Source organism: Vanellus vanellus (assembly GCF_965231255.1).
Source record: "Vanellus vanellus genome assembly, chromosome: 16".
NCBI classification, from domain to species: Eukaryota; Metazoa; Chordata; class Aves; order Charadriiformes; family Charadriidae; genus Vanellus; species Vanellus vanellus.
Window position 1 is genome coordinate 17190015 of NC_138921.1, and position 23384 is coordinate 17213398.

General features: G+C 39.8%; 1 protein-coding gene across 1 annotated transcript; it reads right to left on the bottom strand.

Moving 5' to 3' along the window:
- Positions 1-1501: 1501 nt before the first annotated feature.
- Positions 1502-22481, bottom strand: CHEK2 (checkpoint kinase 2; the record flags this gene model as incomplete). The annotated part of the gene is made up of 14 exons (XM_082491845.1): positions 1502-1686; positions 2280-2360; positions 9546-9631; positions 12752-12867; positions 13088-13251; positions 14059-14145; positions 15818-15917; positions 16408-16469; positions 17449-17502; positions 19313-19421; positions 20406-20496; positions 21263-21410; positions 21687-21811; positions 22232-22481. The coding sequence occupies 14 exons, from the start codon at positions 22479-22481 to the stop codon at positions 1591-1593; spliced, it is 1569 nt and encodes a 522-aa protein (XP_082347971.1). The 3' UTR covers positions 1502-1590.
- Positions 22482-23384: the final 903 nt, after the last annotated feature.

Here is a 23384-nt window from a genome sequence, read left to right on the forward strand (position 1 = left end):
AGCCATCGGCCCTGAGGTTTGACTTCAAATGAGTGAGATCAAAATTAAGATTTTATTAGAAAGTGGGTCTTAGTTGAGACCCAGGGAAAGGATCCAAGCAAAGCAGTTAGATTATTTTTTTTTAACAATAGTGGGATGTAAAGAAGATGGGGAATAAATTATAGAAGTTTTCTAAACTTTTTACTAATTTTTTTTTCATCTAAAGACAAATTTTACAGTTAATTTGCAGTGTAAATAGTAACTAGTGAATTACCTTCTTATCTGTAATCATGCAGGTCTTTTTAAAATCACTGGTAACCAAATCCCAAAGGTTTGGCTTGTGCAATATCCCTTTTTACTTCAGATGAGCTACAGCAAGTACCAGAACTCTTTGAGGATGTGCCAGTCAGTCACATGCACTGGGAAGGGAAAGTCGTTAAAGGACAGACATACATTTCTTCTGGTTTATCACCCCTGTGGATCTGGAATGGATCTGAACCAGTGGCATTTTTTTTTCATCCAGATGCACAGGGATGTTCCTCCATCCAGTTCACTAAGAAAAATATCTGTGTCCAGGAACTGCCATTTTATCATTAGCAATGGTTAATATCAAATATCTCAAAACACACAATATCTCTGCAATAGGCACGTATGGGAAAACCTGAGTTGCGAATGCCTTAATTCCTACTTGACATCAGTTTATCTCATAACACGTTAGGCTCTATTCTTCCCAAATCAATTTACAGTAAGTGCCTTTAACCAGAAGATGCATGTTTCAGAACAGTTACTAAATTTCTCCCTCTTAGTCAATAATGAAATTAATATCCCTTAGTAAGAAGCACACAGTCCAAAATTTTTACTTAACAGACAAGCAAATTAAAAATTGTTTCTCTCTGTTCAATTCCTAGTTATTGTCTGGCAGGAACTTACACATCTTCCTTACAGCACTTGTTATCACGCTTCCTCTTACTCGGTCCATCCTAACGGAGGTGAACATAGTGCACACTTTACAAGAAGAGACAGGTTAGAAACTACACGCAGACGATAGGCTTCCAAAGCAAAAGCTATCAGCCACTTCACAGATCACAACACTCGAGTCTGCCAGCCCAGTATTTAGCATTTATCTCTGTCTGAAGTCCAGAGCGCCTCAAGCATGGTAGTTTTACATCAAAACTGAATATTGTAAGTGTCCTTACAAGTCTGCAGGCATATTGTGTGTCAGGTAATACTACATCTCAGGCAAAAGCTCAGCAAACTCAGTATTCCTTTTTCATCTGTGAGGACTAAGCATTATTTCCATACCTAACCTAGAAACCGGAACAGAAGAAACAAAGGATATAGGTGGTGATGAAGCCAGCCTAAAAATTTTTAGCAACTTCATTCATGAGTTTTTCTGATACTCTCCTTGAGTCAGACAGCTGGATGAAAAGGAACATGACTATTTGTGTAGATTCTCATGCACACACAGCAGTCACTTCAGTCTTACAAAGTTATTTTTATTTAATCAGTTGCATCTTCGACAGTTATTCCATTATTAAGATTTTTCTTAAATAAAAAAAAATCTGCTCTCCATAAAAAAGCTATCATTAACAAAAGTCACTTTCTGTTTTTTCACCTCATTTTCTGAAATGATGTAGAAGGAACAGCACGCTTAGAAGAGCCAGATTCCTCCTCATTTTCATGGAGACGCTTCCTTGTTGTGGTTGGCTAAAAGAAAGATACAGCAGGATGGCTACTTCAAATCAGGTAAGACAGAGCCTGTTTTGCTTGCTGCAGAATTACAGATAAAGCCTCCTTCCTGTGACCAAAGCAGCAGCATGTCTAACAAACATTTCTCTACCAAGATCTGTCTAATTATATTTGATCCTTCTCATATAAGACGCTGCCCCCAGCTTTATCTTCCACTACCATTTAAAATTCTCCTAATTAGTGTCTGGTAATGAATGTCACAATACCATTTCTAAACTTTCACTAACATGAGAATTTTTCCTTGAATACTAAATATTCGTGACTCGAATCCGTCAAAACATACATGTTCAACAAATTAATTTTAAATACACGAATAATCCTTTAAAGCCTCAGAGACTGTTTCTGCACATTTAAACAAAGTGCGTTGCCAAAGCACAGAAGTCCATTACTTCTACTCAGAGAGCAGAGAAAATTAACAGACCGCTGTGTACAGCCTAAATGCACATTTCTCCAAGTTCTCAAAATTAACTGATTATCTTATTATGGATCACTTCAAAATCTAATTTCTCTATGCATCAAGTATTAATCTTGAAATAATCTGTTACACATACCATTTTTGATGTTTGCGGTGGATTCATATTGGCACGTGTCTGAGCAAGTAGCTGTTGAAACGTACTCTTCATATCCTCATCCTGTGGAAAAAAGCAGTAACTCTAAGTAGTATATGGAATATTTAAGGGAAAAGCCTACATTTTGACTAATGAAATGGATCAGCAATTAAAGAATGAATGAATAAAGCAGAAAAGGAGGTTCCCCCACTTCCTCCCAAATAAACACCTTCCTTAATATGGCTTCACCAAGGGCAAACCCTGCCTGACCAACCTAGTAGCTTTCTATGATAGAGTGGATACATCAGTGGAGAAGGGAAGAGCTACGGATGTCATCTATCTGGACTTCTGTAAAGCCTTTGACACGGTCCCCTCCAACATCCTTCTCTCTATATTGGCGAGATATGGACTTGATGGATGGACTATTCGATGGATAAGGAATTGGCTGGATGGTCGCAACCAGAGAGTAGTGGTCAACACCTCAATGTCTGAATGGAGATCAGTGAGGAGTGGCGTCCTTCAGCGGTCTGAATTGGAACCAGTATTGTTTAATATCTTCACCCTCAGCAAGTTTGCAGACAACACCAAGCTGAGTGGTGTGGTTGACATGCCTGAGGGAAGGGATGCCATTCAGAGGGACCTGGACAGGCTTGAGAGGTAGGCCAGTGTGAACCTCATGAGGTCCTGCACCTAGGTCAAGGCAACCCCTGGTATCAGTACATGCTGGGGGATGAAGGGATTGAGAACAGCCCTGAAGAGAAGGACTTGGGGGTACTGGTGGATGAAAAGCTGGTCATGAGACAGCAGTGTGCGCTCACAGCCCAGAAAGCCAACCATATCCTGGGCTGCATCCCCAGCAGCGTGGCCGGCAGGTCAAAGGAGGTGATTTCGCCCCTCTACTCTGCTCGGGTGAGACCCCACCTGGAGTACTGCATCCAGCTCTGGGACCCCCAACATAAGAAGGACATGGACCTGTTGGAGAGGGTCCAGAGGATGATCAGAGGGATCATCAAAATGATCAGAGGGCTGGAGCACCTCTGTTGTGAGGACAGGCTGGGAGAGTTGGGGTTGTTCAGCCTAGAGAAGAGGCGGCTCCGGGGAGACCTTATTGTAGCCTTTCAGGACTTAAAGGGGGCTTAAAAGAAAGACGGGAAAAACTTTTTAATAGGGCCTTTAGCGATAGGACAAGGGGTAATGGTTTTATACTAAAAGAGGGTAGATTCAGACTAGATATAAAGACGAAATTTTTTACGATGAGGGTGGTGAAACACTGGCCCAGGTTGCCCAGAGAGGTGGTAAATGCTCCATCCCTGGATGTGTTCCAAGGCCAGGCTGGATGGGGGTCTGAGCAACCTGATTTAATGAAAGATGTCCCTGGTCACTGCAGGAGGGTTGGACTAGATGACCTTTAAAGGTCCCTTCCAACCCAAACTGTTCTATGATTCTGATATGCCGCACAGTAGAATTTTGAGCTGGTGGTTTATGTGCAGTGCTGGTAAGAAAAAGTAGTTCTATTTCATTCCACAAAGAAACAGTTTCCCCTCAGTAACTACTTAGCTAATACTGGTCAAACTAAAACTGAACTTGCAGTATCATCTGACAAAGTATAACAACATTGAAAGAACAGAACGTATAGGAGTTTGTGCAGATAATTCGTTAGTCAGACTTATCAGAAGAGACCTCATCAGGACTCGGGGCCTTCTTTCACCAAAACTGAGTTAATCGCTCTTGAAAAACAAGTATTTTCCTTATAGTCTTACATTCTGTGCTCATAACGACTTCCCTTTTTTCATTTCCACTACCTCAGCTTCACCAGCATCCCAAATTTGGGTAGTTTTCATTACCATATACCACCCCCCCAAAAGCAATCCTGTTGTACACTGTAGGTAGAGAAGAACTAGCTAAAACACCCATACCCTAAAAACAAACACACACACACATCAAACCCCCCACAAAACTTGCAAACAAAACATGATCTTAAAAAGCATTCCACAGTTATCCTTATTATCCTTAACATAAATAAGTCCATAGAACATACAAGAGGTTGTAAATGGAAACATCTGGAAAGCAAATATTCGGAATTTGGACAAGCATTTCACTGGAGTTTCCCTTTTGAAAACCCAAATGCTTATCAACAAATATTCCATTACTCATAGAGCTTTCATAACACTACAGAGGCTCACTGGGTAGCACAGTTCATTCTCTATTTACCCAAAGTGGTAAGCCCAAAGCTGCCATTAGTGGAGGGAAAGAGTCTGGGAGAGATGGACTGGGAAAGAAGTGGACTTACTAGTCCCAGCTGTGCATAAACAGGCCTGGCTGCAGAAGCACCAAGAGGAGGAAAGGACAGGACGGGGAGGGAAGGGCAGCAGAGATCCTTTGTTAAGAGAAGCTCGTTTAGCAGAGTCAGGCATGTTTCAAGAGAGAAAGCTAGCATGTAACCTCATTCTCGTTCAGCTGCCAGTCACTGGGGTGCTCTTGGTACATGCTGGCAACCTCAGGGAGCAGGAAATGTTTAGCTGGCATAGCATGCTCATGCTCCCTGTTTTAAAAAGAAAATCTCATTCTCTAGTTTCAGCAATTTCTCCTGCAGGAATTTTATTAGAACAGGTTGTTATGGATTGCCTACAAACCCTAAATCAGACTTCCAAACCTGAAATCAGGTCTTTAAACCTTTCACAGGACTAAATGAAGTGTGCTGCTCATAATGATTTAATACAGATCATTTCCTTCAGCTGAGCTTTGCACAGTGACTGTGTGTTCACCAACTGAACAACTGATCTAGAACCAAAACCAGACATTTATTTTAAACAACTTACTGAAGCTAACAGGTTGTATAATATTGTTCCATTATCACAGCAAAGACTGGGAAACTCAAAGAGAAGTGAATGGGACATTCACTGCTAGAGACAATTGGAAATAAGGATTATTGAACTCCTAAGTTTTTCAAATGTTTTAATTAGGTTTTTTGGGTGAAGGCAGGGAAGGGAGTTATTTTTTTAAGTTATGGAGTATCACAGTGTCTCCTTTTTTGGTTTAAATATGTTCTTCAGCGCTACAAGAAGGCTTTAATGTGAACACCCAGTTTATTTTGTATAGAACTGGGACTTGTCTTTCTTTTCCAGTGTCACCTATTTTGACTATGGCTACATTTGAGTTGATGGCAAGATAAGATAAAAAATTTTCCATTTATACAACAAACAGCTGACTTTCTTCAGCATGCAACCAACTACTCTTATCCCATTCAAAAGATCCCAGTGAAGTTGTCAGAGGGAGAAGCAGCAATTGTTTCCATGCCTTTGAGAAATGTTTTATTAAGTACCTAGTAAATACAGGTAAGACATCTCCACTGAGTAGTACTTAGCTTTAAGCAGCCCATTAGGTTTTAAAGTTTTAGATTTAAACAAAGAATGGAGTAAACAGCAGAGATATTTAAAACACTAATTTGAAAGCAGTACTGGTTTAGATAAAGCTGTAGAAATTAAGTTCCGTTTTGAGCACATGCTTACTTTTAATATCTGAAAAATTCCCTAGTGGACCCAGAATCATCAGAGAGAGCTAACAGGCACTAGCTGTACATGTAAAGTACGCGTCTGTTGTGTTTCTTCCATGCTAACTTTTAAAGACAATACTTACAGACAACACAAGAGGGAGTGGGGAGCCAGTAACTCCTTCTCACTACTCAGTAACAGGACTCAAGGAGCTCTTTTGGTGGTAGTATTCAACGTGTCTGATATCTAGAACTGAACATATTGGATGTTGGCCTTCCAAGCAGGCAGTGTACATCACCTATAAACAACTGACACTCTTAGTAACAGCCCATGAAGGGAAACAGTTTAAAGAATGGCATCTGAATGGTCAATGACATTTGGATTTGCAGGTATGTTTCCTGAAACTTTTTATCCTGTCTTCAAAATTAAACATAACAGCAAGAAGTGTCTCTAAAGGGAATACATAATCAAGATGCTAACAACTTGAGTTTGCATACTGAAATATCTCAAATTCTTAGTGTGTCTAAATCACTGTCATATATTTCCCATTATGCATACCAGCGATTCTTAAAATCAGTGTAGCATGGTTTATCAATAACATTTCCTGCTCAGAATTATAATCTAAATAAGAATCTACAGCCGATTAACTCACTGTAGAAGTTACACACAAAACTACAGTAGTAAAAGGCAGGAATGTCAGGAAGAATTTTCTGATGTCCAGCAGTATAATTAACACAAGTTAATGACATAAAAACTGTCATCCGAATGAATTTTCTGTCTCCAGAAGCTGCCAGCTGTTGGGCACTGAGTGATACTCCCTGTTTCTTATGCCCTTTACCTAAGCATCTGAAACCAGACACTGTTCCCATTGGGGGAATATGAATAGCATTATGCTCAGCATGAGTAAATAGAACCTGTTGTATGGCTCAGAGGTAGGCTGGGTGACTTTCTTCAGCCTCCTCAAGCAAAAATATCCAGGCAAGCTCATAGGCTCTGGTCACATCTGGCATGCCAAAATTAATAAAAGACCACCTAAAGGCTACCTCTCACAAACCTAACTAGACTGTAACAGGAGGCAGAGAAACCATCACCTCCTACTCAGAGGTTTCTCAAACCAGTGACACTTATTCATACTCATCATAGTAAGGACGTCGTAGTCCTGGACACTTGCCAGAAAAAAATCTGCAGGATTCTGCACTGCCTGCCCACACAAACAAGATGAGGAAGTGGGACTCTGTTACGGTGCTCAAAGGCAGAGGTCCATCCTATCAGAACCACAATCATCCTTCGTCTGTAAAAACCACATCTTGATTCTCAGGTGTTAAACAGTTCTAAATAGAGGTGTCTCCAAAAGGATGCAGAAGCTGCTGGTTGTATTGAAATAAGGTATTCAGCAGAATAATCCATGTCTTTTTTGCAGTCCCGTCTGCAGGGACTAAAAATTTGAAAGCACAGACTAGTTACAGATGCAGACTGGGCTTTATTTTCTGAAAAACAATTCTAGGGAACCAGGACCAGAGTATGGAGAGGAGCAGCTTAATAACAGTATCCTCCAACAAAAATTAAAGATAGAGAGGCTCATCAAACTCTGCTGCTAAACTGGCACCACAACTTCCAGCAGAAGCCAACTGGATGGTGGGAAAGAATTAGTGACAGAAAAGTTGGCATTAAATAGAGCAACAGATCTGCAACTTGCTGGATGGCATGGCACAGAAGTAGAAAGAGCTGTACCTACTGCTTGTGCTCAACCACTACTCTACAGTGTTGACCCAGGCAGGTATTTGCAAGCTGTACGTATTCCAAGTCTTCCTGAGCAGAGACCGTGAGGGCGTCATTGTTGGAATTTACCATTGAACCACTGAACTGTGATCTCTTAACATCAAAATGAGTTTCATCTTCCTCCCGCAAAGAAAACACAGCTGTTTTGATGGAAAGGCCAGAGAGTCCTGACACACTACTTAGCTAAAGATGACAGGCTGGAACAGAATCTAGTTTAGCTTGACAGAACTCTTCAGTACTCTACAATGCCTATAAAACATAATCCAGAGACAACCATCTATGAGATAACCACAAAAGAGTGAACATATAAACCGCGAAATGCCTTCTTCCAGCTGGACAGGTGGACAAATTATAGCATCTGAGTCCATCTCCCTTACCTGAATACAGGTTACTGAAGATGCATCAACCATGAGATATTGTGGATTTAGTCTGAGAGAATTACATTGCTTGGCAAGGACCAAGCTGCTTTGAGCCACATTTATTATACAACAATGTAATAAAGATCATGAGACCAAGAGAAGAAAAAGCTCCCCTATACAAGTTCTTATGGCTGTTGCCAAGGGTTCCAGCACAGTTAGCAGGAAGACACATTCCACCATGGGTCAGGCTGCATCAGGAGGTAATCAAATTGGTCAAGGCTGAGAAACGCCCTCAGCCTGAGCAGAGAGGGTACATGAAGTCTTGTGAGCTGCAGTGCTGTTAGACAGTTAAGCCACAAAGACGATGCATTATCCAGATAATAAACAGAAAAGGCAACAGACATAAAACTAAGGATAGTGTGGCCACTTTGAAGAAGAAAGGATTAAGTTACTGATTCCTTTTTCTCTCTGGCAGAAGACTGTGTGCTATGGCAAGATAAAACCTACATATGGAGACCTCATGACAAGGTGGAAGGCAAAGGAGAAGTCAATTAAAATGGAAGTCAAGCAAAGATGTGTTTAGAGTAGGAAAAGGCACTGAGCAGCATCGGGCAAGGCTACAAGACTACAAATAGCAGCAATAACAGTTGAAAATGACCACAGAAGTGAAGGACTAAGAAAGCATACCATGCTGTAAAAGCAGCAATAGAAAGGGGTAAGAGCTAATGAAGGCTTTTCCAGGGACAGGAGCCAAGAAAATAAACACATTGAAAAACAACAGGGGGTCTAGTTGCCACTGCAAGAGGAAAAGACAAGGGGAACAGGAAAAGAACAATCTGTGTGCTGCAGAGACAGCATTTGCTTGTTGGGAGAGTGAAGAAGCAACTATTTTCTGTATGCTGCAAGAAAGAAGGTTCCATCCCACAAAGGCTTTGACACACAACAAGGTGCTGCAAGATCATCTTGCTTCCAACAGAGAGACATGGAAGCAGTGTGTTCAAGATGATCACTCTGCTTGGTTTAGAGTTGTCCAACAGGAAAGTGGCAACTACAGTCCCTGGGTTAATGTCATCCTACAGGTTGGGATCTGATGGCTCCTCTTCCTACATGTCATTGACAATGCCAGTAAAGCAAACAAGTAATTCCTAAACATGGCCTTTTCTTCCTCTCCTCCCTTTCTGTAAGTAGGCTGTAGGATCCCTCCAGTCTTACAGCAGCCAGCAGAAACCATACAGCCAGCTGGCAGGCAGGCAGCAGCGCGTGCCCATGAGAAGCACCAAACGACAATTGCTCTTCTGCTGCCTACTGTCAGAGACAGCCTATGGACAGGCAGTTTTAAGCGCTAACTTAAGATAACAGTTGCTATTCCCATGAAGCTAAAGAACTGAAGCTCTCACTGCCCATCATTGTATCCCTTTTATGGTATTCTCCACAGAAGGATTAGGCACCCGTTACATCTCTGGTGACCAGAGCAGTCAGTGTTCCCCTGCTTCCTTGCTGAAACAAATTACGCTGTATCAACAAAACCGCATAAAATTCAGGCTACTGAACTGCCTTTGAATTTACATCAAGATGAATTTATATCATTATCCCCAGAACAACCCAGCTTTGCTGTACTTCAGTTAAGACTCAATGCCTACCTGAAGCCAAGGATGCTCTAAGGCTTCCTCTGTTGTAAGACGTTTGCTTGGATCCACCACTAACAGCTTCTTCACTAGATCCAGAGCTAAGATGATAAGAAAAAGAGTTGGTTGGCATATGATCAATAAATTAATTACATGGAAATAAGTTCTGCAATATGCACACACCAAAGCTACGTGCAACAACGTGACTTATAACACTTCAGGACAAGTCACAGAAATACTGGCTAGGCAGAGCACTTTTCTTTTTTCTATGCATAGGCAGGGTTGCAGACTGTAACCATTTTCCCTTCACATGCACATGATTCAACAGTTTTCAGCATACCAAAATTACCGATATACTGAGCATGTCCACAATTTATGTTCTGAGCATGCACAGGAAGTTCAGCAATTTCCTAAGAGCTTCAGTATTGCTGTTAACAAGCAAAGACAGCTAAATTTAGTTTCCTGCTTTACAGTGTCTTGGAGAGTAGATTATCTATCTGGGAAGATAGGAAAGAAGAGATATATGCTCAACATAATCATGTAAACTTTATTTTCTTAGGAAACTGCTTAATAGACACTGTGAAAAATACAGCATTTGTGTCATATTTTATGACTCCAAATCTCCCATAGAGGAATTTTGGCAAGATTTACTTTTCATTGTATCTGATTATTCTGTTATACATACTATTAAGACTATGTACAACCTTAACGAAGTTTCCATTCTTATATATGTCTGACTTATTATTGAATAAGCTTCAAATAATTCAGGAAGGAGTTATATTTGATAAGTTTACTAGAAAAAGAATGATCACATTTACTAGAAACTCCTCTGCACATACAAAGGAGTATCCAAGGCAATTAATACAATTATTTTGTGTATATAATATGTCCTGAAGAAGAAAAGCATGCAGGCAGTAACTATCATTTCAGTCTGCTATGCAAAAGCTCAATTAGTTTTGCAGGCTACTTAGCTCAGAGTGGGCCAAACTTAACAGCTGATTCCCACAAATGTGGCTGATATTTTAAGTTCAAAGACTAGCACCATGAAATTACTCTTAACATTTCTCTCTCGGAATTTTAACTCACTTCCCTTAAATTCCTGGCATTTTTGGTTCAACACTCGAAGAGTCTTTGCACAAGGCAAAGTTTGTAGACAAGCTTGATAAAGTCAGAAGAAAAAGTGAAAAGAGGAAAAATAGACTTATGTGCCTGCAAACTCTGTATTTCTGTAGTTAATAAAGCTAAATACTACTAAGAAATCTCTTCAATTAAAATGTATCTGCTTTTTCATAGAATCATAGAGTGGTTTGGGTTGGAAGGGAACTTAAAGATCATCTAGTTCCAACCCTCCTGCCCTGGGTAGGGACACCTTCCACTAAACCAGGTTGCTCCAAGACCCGTCCAACCAGGCCTTGAACACCTCCAGGGATGGAGCTTCCACAACTTCTCTGGGCAACCCCTCAGTGTATTGCCACCCTAGGAGTAAAGAATTTCTTCCTAATATCTCATCTAAATCCACCCTTTGTCAGTTTAAAACCATTACCCCTCGTCCTATCACTACAATCCCTGATAAAGAGTTTCTACCCATCTTTCCTGTAGGCCTCCTTCAGGTACTGGAAGGGGCTCTAAGGTCTCCCCAGAACCTTCTCTTCTCCAGGCTGAACCCCCCCAACTCTCTCAGCCTGTCCTCCCAGCAGAGGGGTTCCAGCCCTCGCAGCATCCCCGGGGCCTCCTCTGGCCTCTCTCGCAACAGATCCATGTACTTCTTATGTTGAGGGCTCCAGAGCTGGACGCAGTACTCCAGGTGGGGTCTCACCAGAGCAGAGTAGAGGGGCAGAATCCCCCCCTCACCCTGCTGGCCACACTTCTTTTAGCCAACCTGCATTTCTGGGCTGCGATCACACATTGCCGGCTCATGTTGAGCTTTTAATCCACCAACACCCCCAACTCCTTCTCAGGGCTGCTCGCAGTCCATTCTCTGCCCATCCTGTATTTGAGCTTGGGATTGCCCTGACACACGTGCAGGACCTTGCACTTGGCCTTGCTGAACTTCATGAGGTTTGCACGGGCCCACCTCTCCAGCCTGTCCAGGTCCCTCTGGAGGCATCCCTCCCCTCCAGCACGTTGACCGCACTACACAGCTTGGTGTTGTTGGCAAATTTGCTGAGGGTGCACACAATCCCACTGTCACTGACTACGATGTTAGACAGCACCTGTCTTGGTACCAACCCCTGAGGAACACCACTCATCACTGGTCGCCACTTGGACATTCAGCCTTTGAACACAACTCTGAGCGCAGCCATCCAGCTAATTTTTTATCCACCAAATGGTCTGTCCATCAAATCCCTGTCTCTCCAATTTTGAGACAAGGATATCATGTGGAACAGCATCAAATGCTTTGCACAAGTCCAAGTAGATGATGTCAGTTGCTCCTCCCTTAACCACCAATGCTGTAATGCCATCGTAGAAGGCCACCAAATTTGTCAGATATGATTTACCCTTGGTGAAGCCACGTCGGCTGCCACCGATCACCTCCTTATTTTCCATGTGCCGTAGCATAGTTTCCAGGAGGATCTGCTCCATGATCTTGCCAGACACAGAGGTGAGACTGACCAACCTGTAGTTTCCCAGGTCCTCTTTTTTTCCCTTTTTAAAAACGGGGGTTATATTTCCACTTTTCCAGTCAGCAGGAACTTCAACAAACGGGCACGACTTCTCAAATATGATGGATAGTGGCTTGACAACTTCATCCACCAGTTCCCTCAGGACCCATGGATGCATCTCATCAGGTCCCACGGACTTGTGCACCTTCAGGTTTCTTAGATGGTCTCGAACTTAATCTTCTCCTACAGTGGGCAGTTGTTCATTCTCCCAGTCCCTGATTTTGCCTTCTGCACCTTGGGCGGTGTGGCTAGAACACTTGCCAGTGAAAACTGAGACAAAAAAGTCATTGAGTACCTCAGCCTCATCCATATACTGGGTGACCAGGTCTCCCGTTTCCTTCCAGAGAGGGCCCACATTTTCCCTAGTCTTCCTTTTTCTAATGTCTTTCTAATGCTTCAACTTTGAACTTAAAAAAACAAAAACATTTTTAAAAGACTCCTTTAGAAACTAACCATATCAACATACAATGTGCCATACAGCGGAAAGGAAGTTAAAGGAAAACAAAAACGACAAGAAAAGAGCTATATATTCTGCTACCCATTGTAATAGAGTCATACCCATGTCTGATACATGCTTCCATTCTTTTGAAATGAATGTGTATTCTCCACGAGTGATTTGATCTTTCAGAGACAGGCGAGTATTTTGCTCATTAAATGGTGGATATCCACACAAGCTATATAAAAGAAGACAACAAGTTAAATAACACAGATTTTGTCATAGCAAATGAAACACTAAAATCACACATTTTAAAGCACTTGCTATCACAGCATCTTTTACACGTATATAGTTTTAAACACACTTTCACTTCCTAATAAAGATACTGAAGTTGCCAAGTCTCGAGCCATGTATGTCAATGACTGCCCAATGAAGGTAGCATCTACATAATATCTTACCATACAAAAAGAATAACTCCTAAACTCCAGCAGTCCACAGCTCGGCTGTATCCAGCAGTCCCAAGTGAATTTAGAACCTCAGGAGCAAGATACGTGGGAGTACCACATAATGTTTTCATTAGAGAAGTTTCTCCAAGAATCTTGGATTGTCCAAAATCTGTAATCTTGTATTTAAAAATGGTAACACCACATTACATATTAGGATTGGTTGTGCTAGAACATATCATATTGTCAACATACATCAGGAGGTAACATTAAGTTTCTTCTTTCCAAGTCAGTTCCAGTGCATGACTATGAAAAAAATTTACCCCGAACAGAGTTAAGCAGTCAGTAAACAATAACTGAGAACAGGAGAGGAAGAGCAGGGAGAAATATGACAGAGGATCACACATTACAGTAGCAAAAAGTACTCTCAGATTTGGATGTAAATGGACAACCACAGAATAAAGGAATTGTTGCTTATTAGAAGAGATTACTTGAAAAATAAGCAGTTTAGCACGCAGATTTATTCAATGCTTTATCTGGAAACAAAAAAAAAAAAACCACCCCCAAAAAACCCACCCACAATAAACCCCCAAAACCCAAATCCCCCACAAAAAAAAAACCAAACCAACAACAAAATAATCTGTCACCATACAGGCTGGATATTTGTGGAAATGCTGTCTGTAATTCAAGAATTTAGATTTCATTAAAAAAAAAAGTGTTGACATTTGGAATTGTGTACTCAATTAAGTGCAATACAAGCACGACATTTCTCAGTTGTTCTTAGATAAGTGTATGGGTTGAAATTCCCACAAAAGTAAAATTAAAATTATTAAAAAAAACCTCAATGTTTTAAGTTACTTCATAGTTTGTATGACTAATTCCATAATGGTTTGGGTTTTTCGCTGTGTTTAAATAAATATTGAGAAGAATGGGAAGGAACACTCCCAACTTTCTAAATAAACGAGAAGGAATGTAAGTTTCCTTACCTTTATAAGACATGTTTCTTCAGAAGATGAAAGTAGCACATTCTCTGGCTTTAGATCTCGGTGTATAATTCCATTGTCATGAAGATACTAGATATATATAGATGTACAATCAAAGACAACCAGACTGTTAACTTTTTTAAATGTAAGCTTTCCAAATTTTCATGTTGCAAAGGCAGGATAACTGAAATGGTGTGTAAGAGGCATATATGCATTTAAAGCTACACAGCTTATGACTTCTTAAAAACAAAGCAAAACAAAACAAAAACAAACAAACAAAACCCCTAGCCTTAGAAACCATTATGCTTCAAATGTCAAATCTCAATACAAGCACATTACGTAGACCTGGCAAGATGTTCCATTCTTCCCGTTCGCTCAAAAGCTACACTTCTTTCTTCACCTCAGTAAAAGCAACAGGACTAAGGAAGACCAAAGTTCTACGTTGCCTTTGTAGGAATTCTGGTTTTCCATCTCTCTCTCCTTTCTCTTAGTCATTATTATTGTATGATCATAACCTCTTAAATACAAGTCCGCATTTCAGTTTGCATCACCAATCCACAACAGTCCTCACACTGGTGAGTAATAGTAGACAGACTTAAAAAACATTTCAGTCGTCAAAGAGCCAGAGGCTGAAAAAGCGTTCAAAAACCTGGTGATAAAACTAGGAAAACTGAGCAAGGAGGAGATACAAGATCAACGTCAGATTAAACATACAAAGGATTTTGAAAAACATTACTTCCTTAAGGTAAGTGTAGAATTGTTCCCTTATCTGCAGTTCTGAAGTCTACGTGCAAGTCTATCCAGTTTTCTACTGACTCCAAATCTGAGAATAGACTTCTAGCTTCATCGGGAGGACATCTGACAGCAAGCAAGAATCAAAGCTCAGTCATAAACGACTGATATATTAAGATACAATGAAGTCTGTATTAAAATTAGCAACAACATTGATTCTAACTAGTAGTACAAAATCTGCACTAGAGATGTCCACATTTACACCGAAGGGAAGCTTTCCTTTATTTTACCTGAAGACGTAGTACCATCATGAAGTAGAAGGCAATGACACCATGTCTATTATATGAGCGGCTGTCCCAAAAGTGAGAATTGGGGAAAAATACAAGTTTACTCACTAATGAGGAACATAATTCTAGGTTTATTATTTATGAATTCCTACTACACAACAACTATTAAGTTTCTATTTTTGGCAGTTGCAAGATATTAAAATTAAGTCAAAAGAAAAAAGAAGGAAAGAAATTGAACTGAAAGCATATTCAGGTCCAGACAATTAAGTTTGATGTAGAAAACAATCTTGCGGAAGTTACTAATGAAATATGCTCACCATTTCATTAATTTAGAAGAAATTTATCTAAGGACTCAATATTCAGTATTTGAGATCTATTAAAATAGTCTTAAACTGTTGTCGACTTAACTGAAATGCTCATTCGGGAGTGCATAGTAAAGCATCTGATCACTAATTTTTTTGAAGGCTACTACACTGATGACTCTCTGCCCACACACTACTAAAAGTCTCACATGACAATCCTGCCATCAATGCGCACAGCTTTTATTACTTTAGTCCCTGTTTTTAATGAGTAAGAGTGTTTGAACGTTCTTTGGCTGCAGTGAGGTAAAGAATCTTGTTAAACCGACTTGTTAAGAGCGCTGATTGCTTACACAGGTTTCAGAAGCAACAAATGACAGAAAAATTCATCTGACATTCATATTCATAACCATATTTTTCTTGGTAGAATTCATGATTATCTACCTTTACAGCAAGCAGCATCTGATAAAAATACAACTTGCAGGTAGCTTCTTTCATCTTGATTGGCCTTGACACTCTGTCATACAATTCTCCTCCTTCCATCCTAAAACAAATGCAGGTAACAAGTCAATATATTACTTTCAAATATTAATCTCATTAGACAAGACTGAGACCAAAACATTTGGTTATTTTGACTACAGAGAAGGAATACATTTCTGAAAATGAGCGAGCAACGTTCTAAATACAGCACACGCACTGCTGAATGAAGCCTAATCGCCTGAGTCTTCAATGGGAGTCATTGCAAGATTTTTGATCAGCCTCCTCTTACGAGCTGAAAATCAAAAAGAGTAGCAGCAATCCACAACAGCAGCATAGTGGGCAACTATCAAGGCACTAAGTGCCTTCAAAGCATGGAAGGATTACTCTCCTGGTTTCCCTAGTTCCTAACTTTACAAAGGTTTCAGAGAACAGTGGAGGCCAGCAAAAGAAAAAACAAAACAAACAAAAACCCCCAGAGTTCAGAACTATACACATCTTCTGTGGCTATGAAAAACATTTCATTTTATGCGTTTACTTTCAAACAAGTTACTTACAGTTCCAAAACAATGTAGTAATCCTCTGCTTCAAAGAAGTTCTTGATCTTGATTAAGCACGGCTAATATTAAAAAAAAGGGAACACAAATGATCACACACAAAAAAGTACCATCATATAATGACCATCCAGTCTCACCCCCTGCCCTGGGCAGGGACACCTCCCCCCAGCCCCGTCCAACCTGGCCTTGAGCACCTCCAGGGACGGGGCAGCCACAGCTTCTTGGGGCAGGGGCCCACCGCCCGCACAATGAAAAACTGCTTCCTAATATCTATTCTAAATCTCCCCTTTTCCAATTCATTTATAAAAAAATAACTTTATCAACAGTTTATCATCCTAAAGTTCCTCTTTCAGTATGATTTCAACCATGCTTGTTAAACTAACACTTAACAAAACTGATTAGTACCCCAGGCTTTGGCAAACAACATTCAAGTCTGTTGTCTTCTCCCCCTGTACCTCCACACACAAACACATTCAACTCTTGTGGTGACTACTGTTCAACAAATATCCTTATTTTTTCCAGTTGTGAGTTACCGCACCCTCAATATTTTCTTTATATGCAATAGTACATTGGGAAGCAAGGGACAGTTCATTAAGCTATGCAGACTTTCTTCTTCACAAAAGTAAAAGAAATGCCTTTTGCATGGCAGGGAGGGGCATGCAGGGGAAAGAGAGGATACAAATTCAAAAAATTGCCAGTGGAATCTAATCTTTGTATTTGGTTATCTGGCAGTATTTACAAAAACATGCATCAAGGAAAGATTTCTGCAACAGTGGTTCAGGTTGAAACTTCTGTGAAGTTTCTTCTCAAATTTACATCTCAGTTGTTCAAAGTTTTAAAACCTCAAATCTGTAAAGACATAATATACTTAAAAGAAGAAATAAGAAGTGTTCAATAGACTTATTTACAAGAAAAATTATATGCATACTTTAGCATATTTCTAAATGGATAAAATTGATCTTTAGTTACTACGCTAAGGTCAGTGAACTACAGAAGTACAACAGGCAGCAAAAAAGAATAAAAAAGTACAATAACACTCACATGATCTATTTTCTTCAAAATTTCAATTTCTGTATTGATATTAAAAGCTGGGTTCTATTAAAAGAATCAAATATCGTATTCGGTAAGACAGTGCTGTTCCAGAATAAGACACATCAGAAATACAAGACAGTACCAGAAAAGCCATCGTTTCACGTCCCTTGCTACTTTAGGCAACCATAACATATAATCTTTTTCCGTAAACTGATCAGGTGCCTTCAGTGAATTGAATGAACAGTCTGCTCTCACTGTCTGTAGCAAGATATTGCTCAAGACGTCATTTCACTGCTGGTTAGAAATCTCTACCTAGTTTCCACACTAAAAAAAAATAATCTTGGCAAGCATATATCGGTATTGTGCTTTAAACAGCTATCCTTCCCCCAAGATGCTTCCCATATGGGCCCCACCCTAAAATTAAATACGACTCTCTCCCAGCCTCTATTTCGCAAGATAACATAAACAGATTCTTTTAATCTGTGGCTTAGGCTCAACTCATGAAATCAACTCAGCAGGTTTTTTTCTCTTCTTCCAATCCAAATCAATCATCTTTGAACACACACACATGACCAAATATGTATACAAGATTCCAGATGCAGCCCTATCTGTTTTGTACAATGGCATTTCTTAATAATTGTAATTCATAACAGCATTTCTTAATCTTTATTAGAGACGTTCCAAAATAGCATTTTGTAATTTTCAATGACATTGATGTCACATATTCATCTGCCAATAACTATATCTACCCCCTCCTCTGAACTAGGAAAAGCATAGATTATAGCAGAAATTGTTGCTGATCCTGAAGTATACAAACTTGCACTATTAAACATCTAACTTCTATTACTCCAGCATACAAAAGTTCTTGATACATGATACTGCAGTCTTCCTTTCCATCAACGGAGACTTTGGGTGAGTGCCAGAGTTGAATTAGTAGATTCCCACTTTTTGTGCCATGACCTCTAAATGTAATAGCGCAGAAGACTAACATCTAGACAAATTCTCAAAACTTCCACTAGTAACTAATTCCACTCCCACTGAAACCTCCTGGCATCCTTTCCTCAGCCAGCTACCTTTCCACCTTAGAATTTTTGTCTTTACACGAATATTTTCCAGATCAAGTTTCTTACACAGTATCCCATGAAATACTTTGTCAGTTTGAACAGATTCTGTATACGGTATCTGTGCACTTAAGTCCATTTTCTCATCAAAGAAACTAATAAAGTTAATCTAACTTGATTTATTTTTAGTAAATCCACAGCAGCACAACTTACATAACTCCTTCTTCCATGCACTTTTGCCTCTAACCGTATTTTTCTTCAAAGTTTATTCTATACCCTGATATAAAATTAAAGTTAGAGTAATAGATATGAAGTTGCTTGGATCTTTCTCATGTTGGAGCAAAGCCACTCGGCTTGTTCTTCTTTAAATTCAGGCTTCTGCTACAAGACTAGACACATGAAAAGCACTTCCCAAAGGGCTTCATACGATTTTATTAAAAAGTATTACGATGCAGAATACAATGAAATCAGCAGAGTTTGTAAATTTTTGTTCAGACTCCACTGGTTACGATGGGCCTATTTGATGCATTTTAGGAGATAAACCACACAATACTCCCCACCACCCTTTATATATACCACATTAACAAACGGTCCTAAATTATGAACACAATGAAATGTGGTCAGAGAATAAAAGCAAGCATTTTTTACAGAATTCTATAGGTAAGATCAAAAGGCATTTTGAAATTACATACAGAAGACACTAAGTGAGAAAATCCTCTTTAGGTGAAGAGAGCTGGGGAGTCAGAGTTACCAAATATTCCGGGACCACTGCAAGATGACTAAAACACAGACAAACAAACAAAAATACTTACCGCCTCTCTAATACCACTGGCCATGAACTTCCTTTTGTTGATTATCTTTACCGCAACTTTGTTACAAGTGCTCTTCTCAAATGCCAGTTTGACTTCTCCACAGGCACCACTAACATCAAAACACGGCTATGTTAATGTGTACAAATACCTTTCAAAAAATCTGCATAAGTATAGACAAATGAAATGAAAGCATTGGATTACACACAATTTGAGGCTGCTGCTTTCTGAATACAGCATGTTGTCAAAACTTTCTCAGAAAGCATTCAATGGTTAGGAAGCCTATTTAAACAGCAAGTGATGTCAAGGGCCACCCATTCAAAAATGCAGGACTAAATATGGAGAGCAACTAATCTGTTTGTACAAAGGGTACCAGTGAATATCAAGGACAAGCTCTGTCAGCACCTCCATCACACAAATGCATTTAAGAGAACTTAGTGAAGAGCTCTCTCAACACAGGATTGCACAAATCTGAAGAATAGACTTGACGATATTTTTATTTTTACTAAGTAGCAATTATATTGCAAAAAGAAATCCTTGTATTTTGCACTCAAATTTGTTTCCACTTAAGCATTCTCCTCCAAATTATTCACTGACCATCTTTTTCCAAGAGATAAAAAAAAGCCTCTGCTTAAGACAGCCTCTCTCCTTTTTCCTGAAAACAGTTCCTTCCCCTTCGTCCAAATGCCTCAACAATGATGTTGCAGAAAGCTATGTTCTGACATAAAGCTCTTCCTTCTACTTCCAATAACTGAGTAAATTAATATATAAAATTTAAGAACTTGTTAAGAATCTATAGAGTTTATTCTCTTCTAGAGAGAAAAAAAAAAGTGGGTTTCACAATTAATGGTAGGTTACAAAACCCAAGGCAACTATAGGAATAAAGCCAAAATTCCTATTTAAGCTGTTGTAAAGAACAGGTTTACTCAGGTGTTATAATTCTTTTGGGGTTTTGTGTTTGTTTTGTTGTTTGTTTTTTGTTTTTTGTTTTTTTTTTAAATCGGCAGCTCAGTTAACACTGGTAATAATTCCAGCACAAGGTACTGAAAACAGTAAAAAACTTAAAGCATAAGACTGCAGAAAGAAGGATACTTACCTTCCCAAAGTCTTTGACATTATATATTTCTCTCTGAATTCTCTAGGAAACACCAGCTGATCATCCACCATAAGATCAGAAAATACAAACACTAGGAAGATAAATGGAGATAATTTTCCTGTTAGTAACCCTACAATTTTGTTATAATGAATAGCTATGCTTCCTGAGCTTTTATAGATGACAACAACATAACTAAGAAAATGCTGCCTGCTAGAATAAAAACATAAATACATCAAAAAGTTAATTGACACTATCAGTGACATTGGCTATGGGTTAGCAAGCTGATCTTATTACTGAAAACTGACATGTTTGGTATTCACAACAGTGATCAATTAACAGTACATTTAAGGACAAAATAGGCAAGAATTTCAATGTGACAGCAGGGAACAAAGAGAAGTGACAATCAGGAAGACAGCACCTTAGTGGAAAAGCAAAGACAAAGAAACAAACCCCCAACCTTCCTAGTTTTTAAGAGCATTTTTTAATTATTATGCAGCATCTGGTAAGTACCTGGGGTTTTTTTCAACTTCCCTTGAATAGTTTCCCCTGTTCCCACCAACACATACACAGATACTGAAACAAAAAAGCATTTCAAAAATAGGAAAACAACTGTAAAGGTTTATACCCTAGTAAGGTGGTTCCTGATGCAGTTTCTTTTACATTTTCTTTTTTCATTTTTTTTCTAGGTTTGAGGTGGTACAGGTAATTTTTATGCGAGTATTAAAACACCAATTCATGACTGTATTTTAACAGCACTCATGAAGAAGCTCAGCTTGCAAGAAAGATACTCAAATCATTGCAGAAAAAAACTCTTGGTCAACACATGAAGAACCTACTTATGTTATAGTACATTTTACCCTTATTAGTCTGTATAGACAGTGCAATTTCAGAGTTGTGAGTCAGTGGAAGCCTCTTCCCTTTTCCAATAAGCTCTCTATTCACAAAAGTTCCATTTGCACTGTGGTCTTCAATGTAGGCAACATAAGAATTTTTTGGACCCATTTCCTCAAAGAGAAAAAAAAATGGTAAAGATTAGAACAGGGGGGAAAATTACTCTAAAGACCTGACAGACTACAAAAATTTACTATTGTTGGCTCAGGAAACCAGACTACTGAGGTTATTTCACAAAGTGGGTTAATGGAGTATTGCCAAGAGTCTTGTTAAAGGAGTCAACACTGAAGGTTCTTAAACTTTGATTTCTTTAGGATCCGTGCCTGCCAAACTCAATATTTTTCAATTATGCCAGACCAGAAAGAGACAGTCAACCTTTTTAGCACCTACCCTGAAAATTCGGAAATGCTTCTTGCTATAGTTTTGGTAGAAGCCAGTCTCAGACAATCCTAGCTTAGAAAAACTATAATCACAGCTTTTGTCTCTTCCAAACCAGTATTCATCATTCACGCAGTCTGTAGAGGAGGGGTAAGTAAAGCAAAGAGAGAACACAAAAGTGCAGGAAGTTATTAACTATGGCACTACAGAATGATACGTAGGGTAACAAAGACAAGATTCTTTCTATACAATCAAGTTTATTTGTCTTAATTCAGGCAAAGCACCAAGCACTATCAACACCTTGTACAGTATTTTAATAATTGTATCCTCTTTAGTAATAATAGAGTTTTCAATTCTTCTAAATCTCCTCCAAGTCTACGGAAACTGTGTACCTGGGTACTCAATATAAACAGTGGGATGTAGTATGGCATACAGTGTTATTGCAAAAGTTGCAAGCTTGTACTTAATTTGAAAAAGACACTGCTGTCTACCAAACTGCTCAAAACTTTCTCAGCTACTACAAATGAACCAAGAGGCTTATTACAGTATGCACATACCACAATTGCTGAAACCTTTTCCAAGTGCAAAGAGTCGACCCCAAGGCTGAGGAACAAGCTCTTCAGATTCCTGGTCCTCAGGGATCGATGGAAGCTCCTGAGTGGGAACAGTGTCCAAAGAACTGAGGGTCCCAGAACTTGAGGAAGACTGACTCGTACTCTGTGACCCACTGGAAGAGGAACTGGTACCAGTCTGTGACTGTTGGGCACCTTGAGATGGCTGCGCTTCACTTCCAGTCTCTCGAGACATGTTGGCTTCAAAGAGAATAGTTTAAAAAAGTTACTACAGCAAAGCAAAATTCATAAACATTCACACATCATACTATTAATATGCAAGTCTATTCTCAGTCTTCAAATAAGTAAAACTTTCAATCAAAGTGTGTATGTGTGGATTATAGGTACATCCCAAGAATTTTGCAAATCATGATGTTTTTCCTTTTAAAAAAGAATGTGCTGCTCACTCTACTGGTTCTAAAACTACAGTTAAATCTTATTCCCAGATTTTTACTTGAGTTCTTCAGGGCTCACACTTTAATTCACAAACGTGTGCAGCACTCTCTGACAAAGCATCCCCACACAAAGCAATAACCATTGCAGCTCCCCAAACACCAACGGAAAAACTGAAAAAGGAACAATAAGAACTATAAAACAAAGCACATTTTCTTGATGCTGGAAACGCCAGTCAGATTTATCACGCAGCAAGCCAATTCGGTGTTTTGGCTGAATATTCCTTTAATATAAGTTGCAACTCACAGATTTTCACATCTCTCCTCCACGCAGGTGCTATTCAGCAATTTCATTTACAAAAAAGCCACACGTATACATAGTTAACACGCAGAACTCTGCCAGGCTCGAAGATACACACCACACCCCTGGCAGTTGCTCTCAAGACAGCAGCGAGGCAGCTAAGGGCATCCACCCGCCCTGTCGGGACCGGGGAATCTACAGCAGCATCGCGCTTCCCGCCCTGCGTAAGAGGGAACAATCCACCGGCCAACTCATCTTCAGCCGGCTCCTCCAGCAGCACCCGCGCCCACCGCGCCGGGGAGCCCTAAGCCTTCCCCAGGTGGTCGCCATCCCTCGTGGCCACCGGCACCCACCTGCCCGCGGGCTGCGGGGCTCGCCGGCCTCTCCGGGGCTGCAAGCAGGTCGC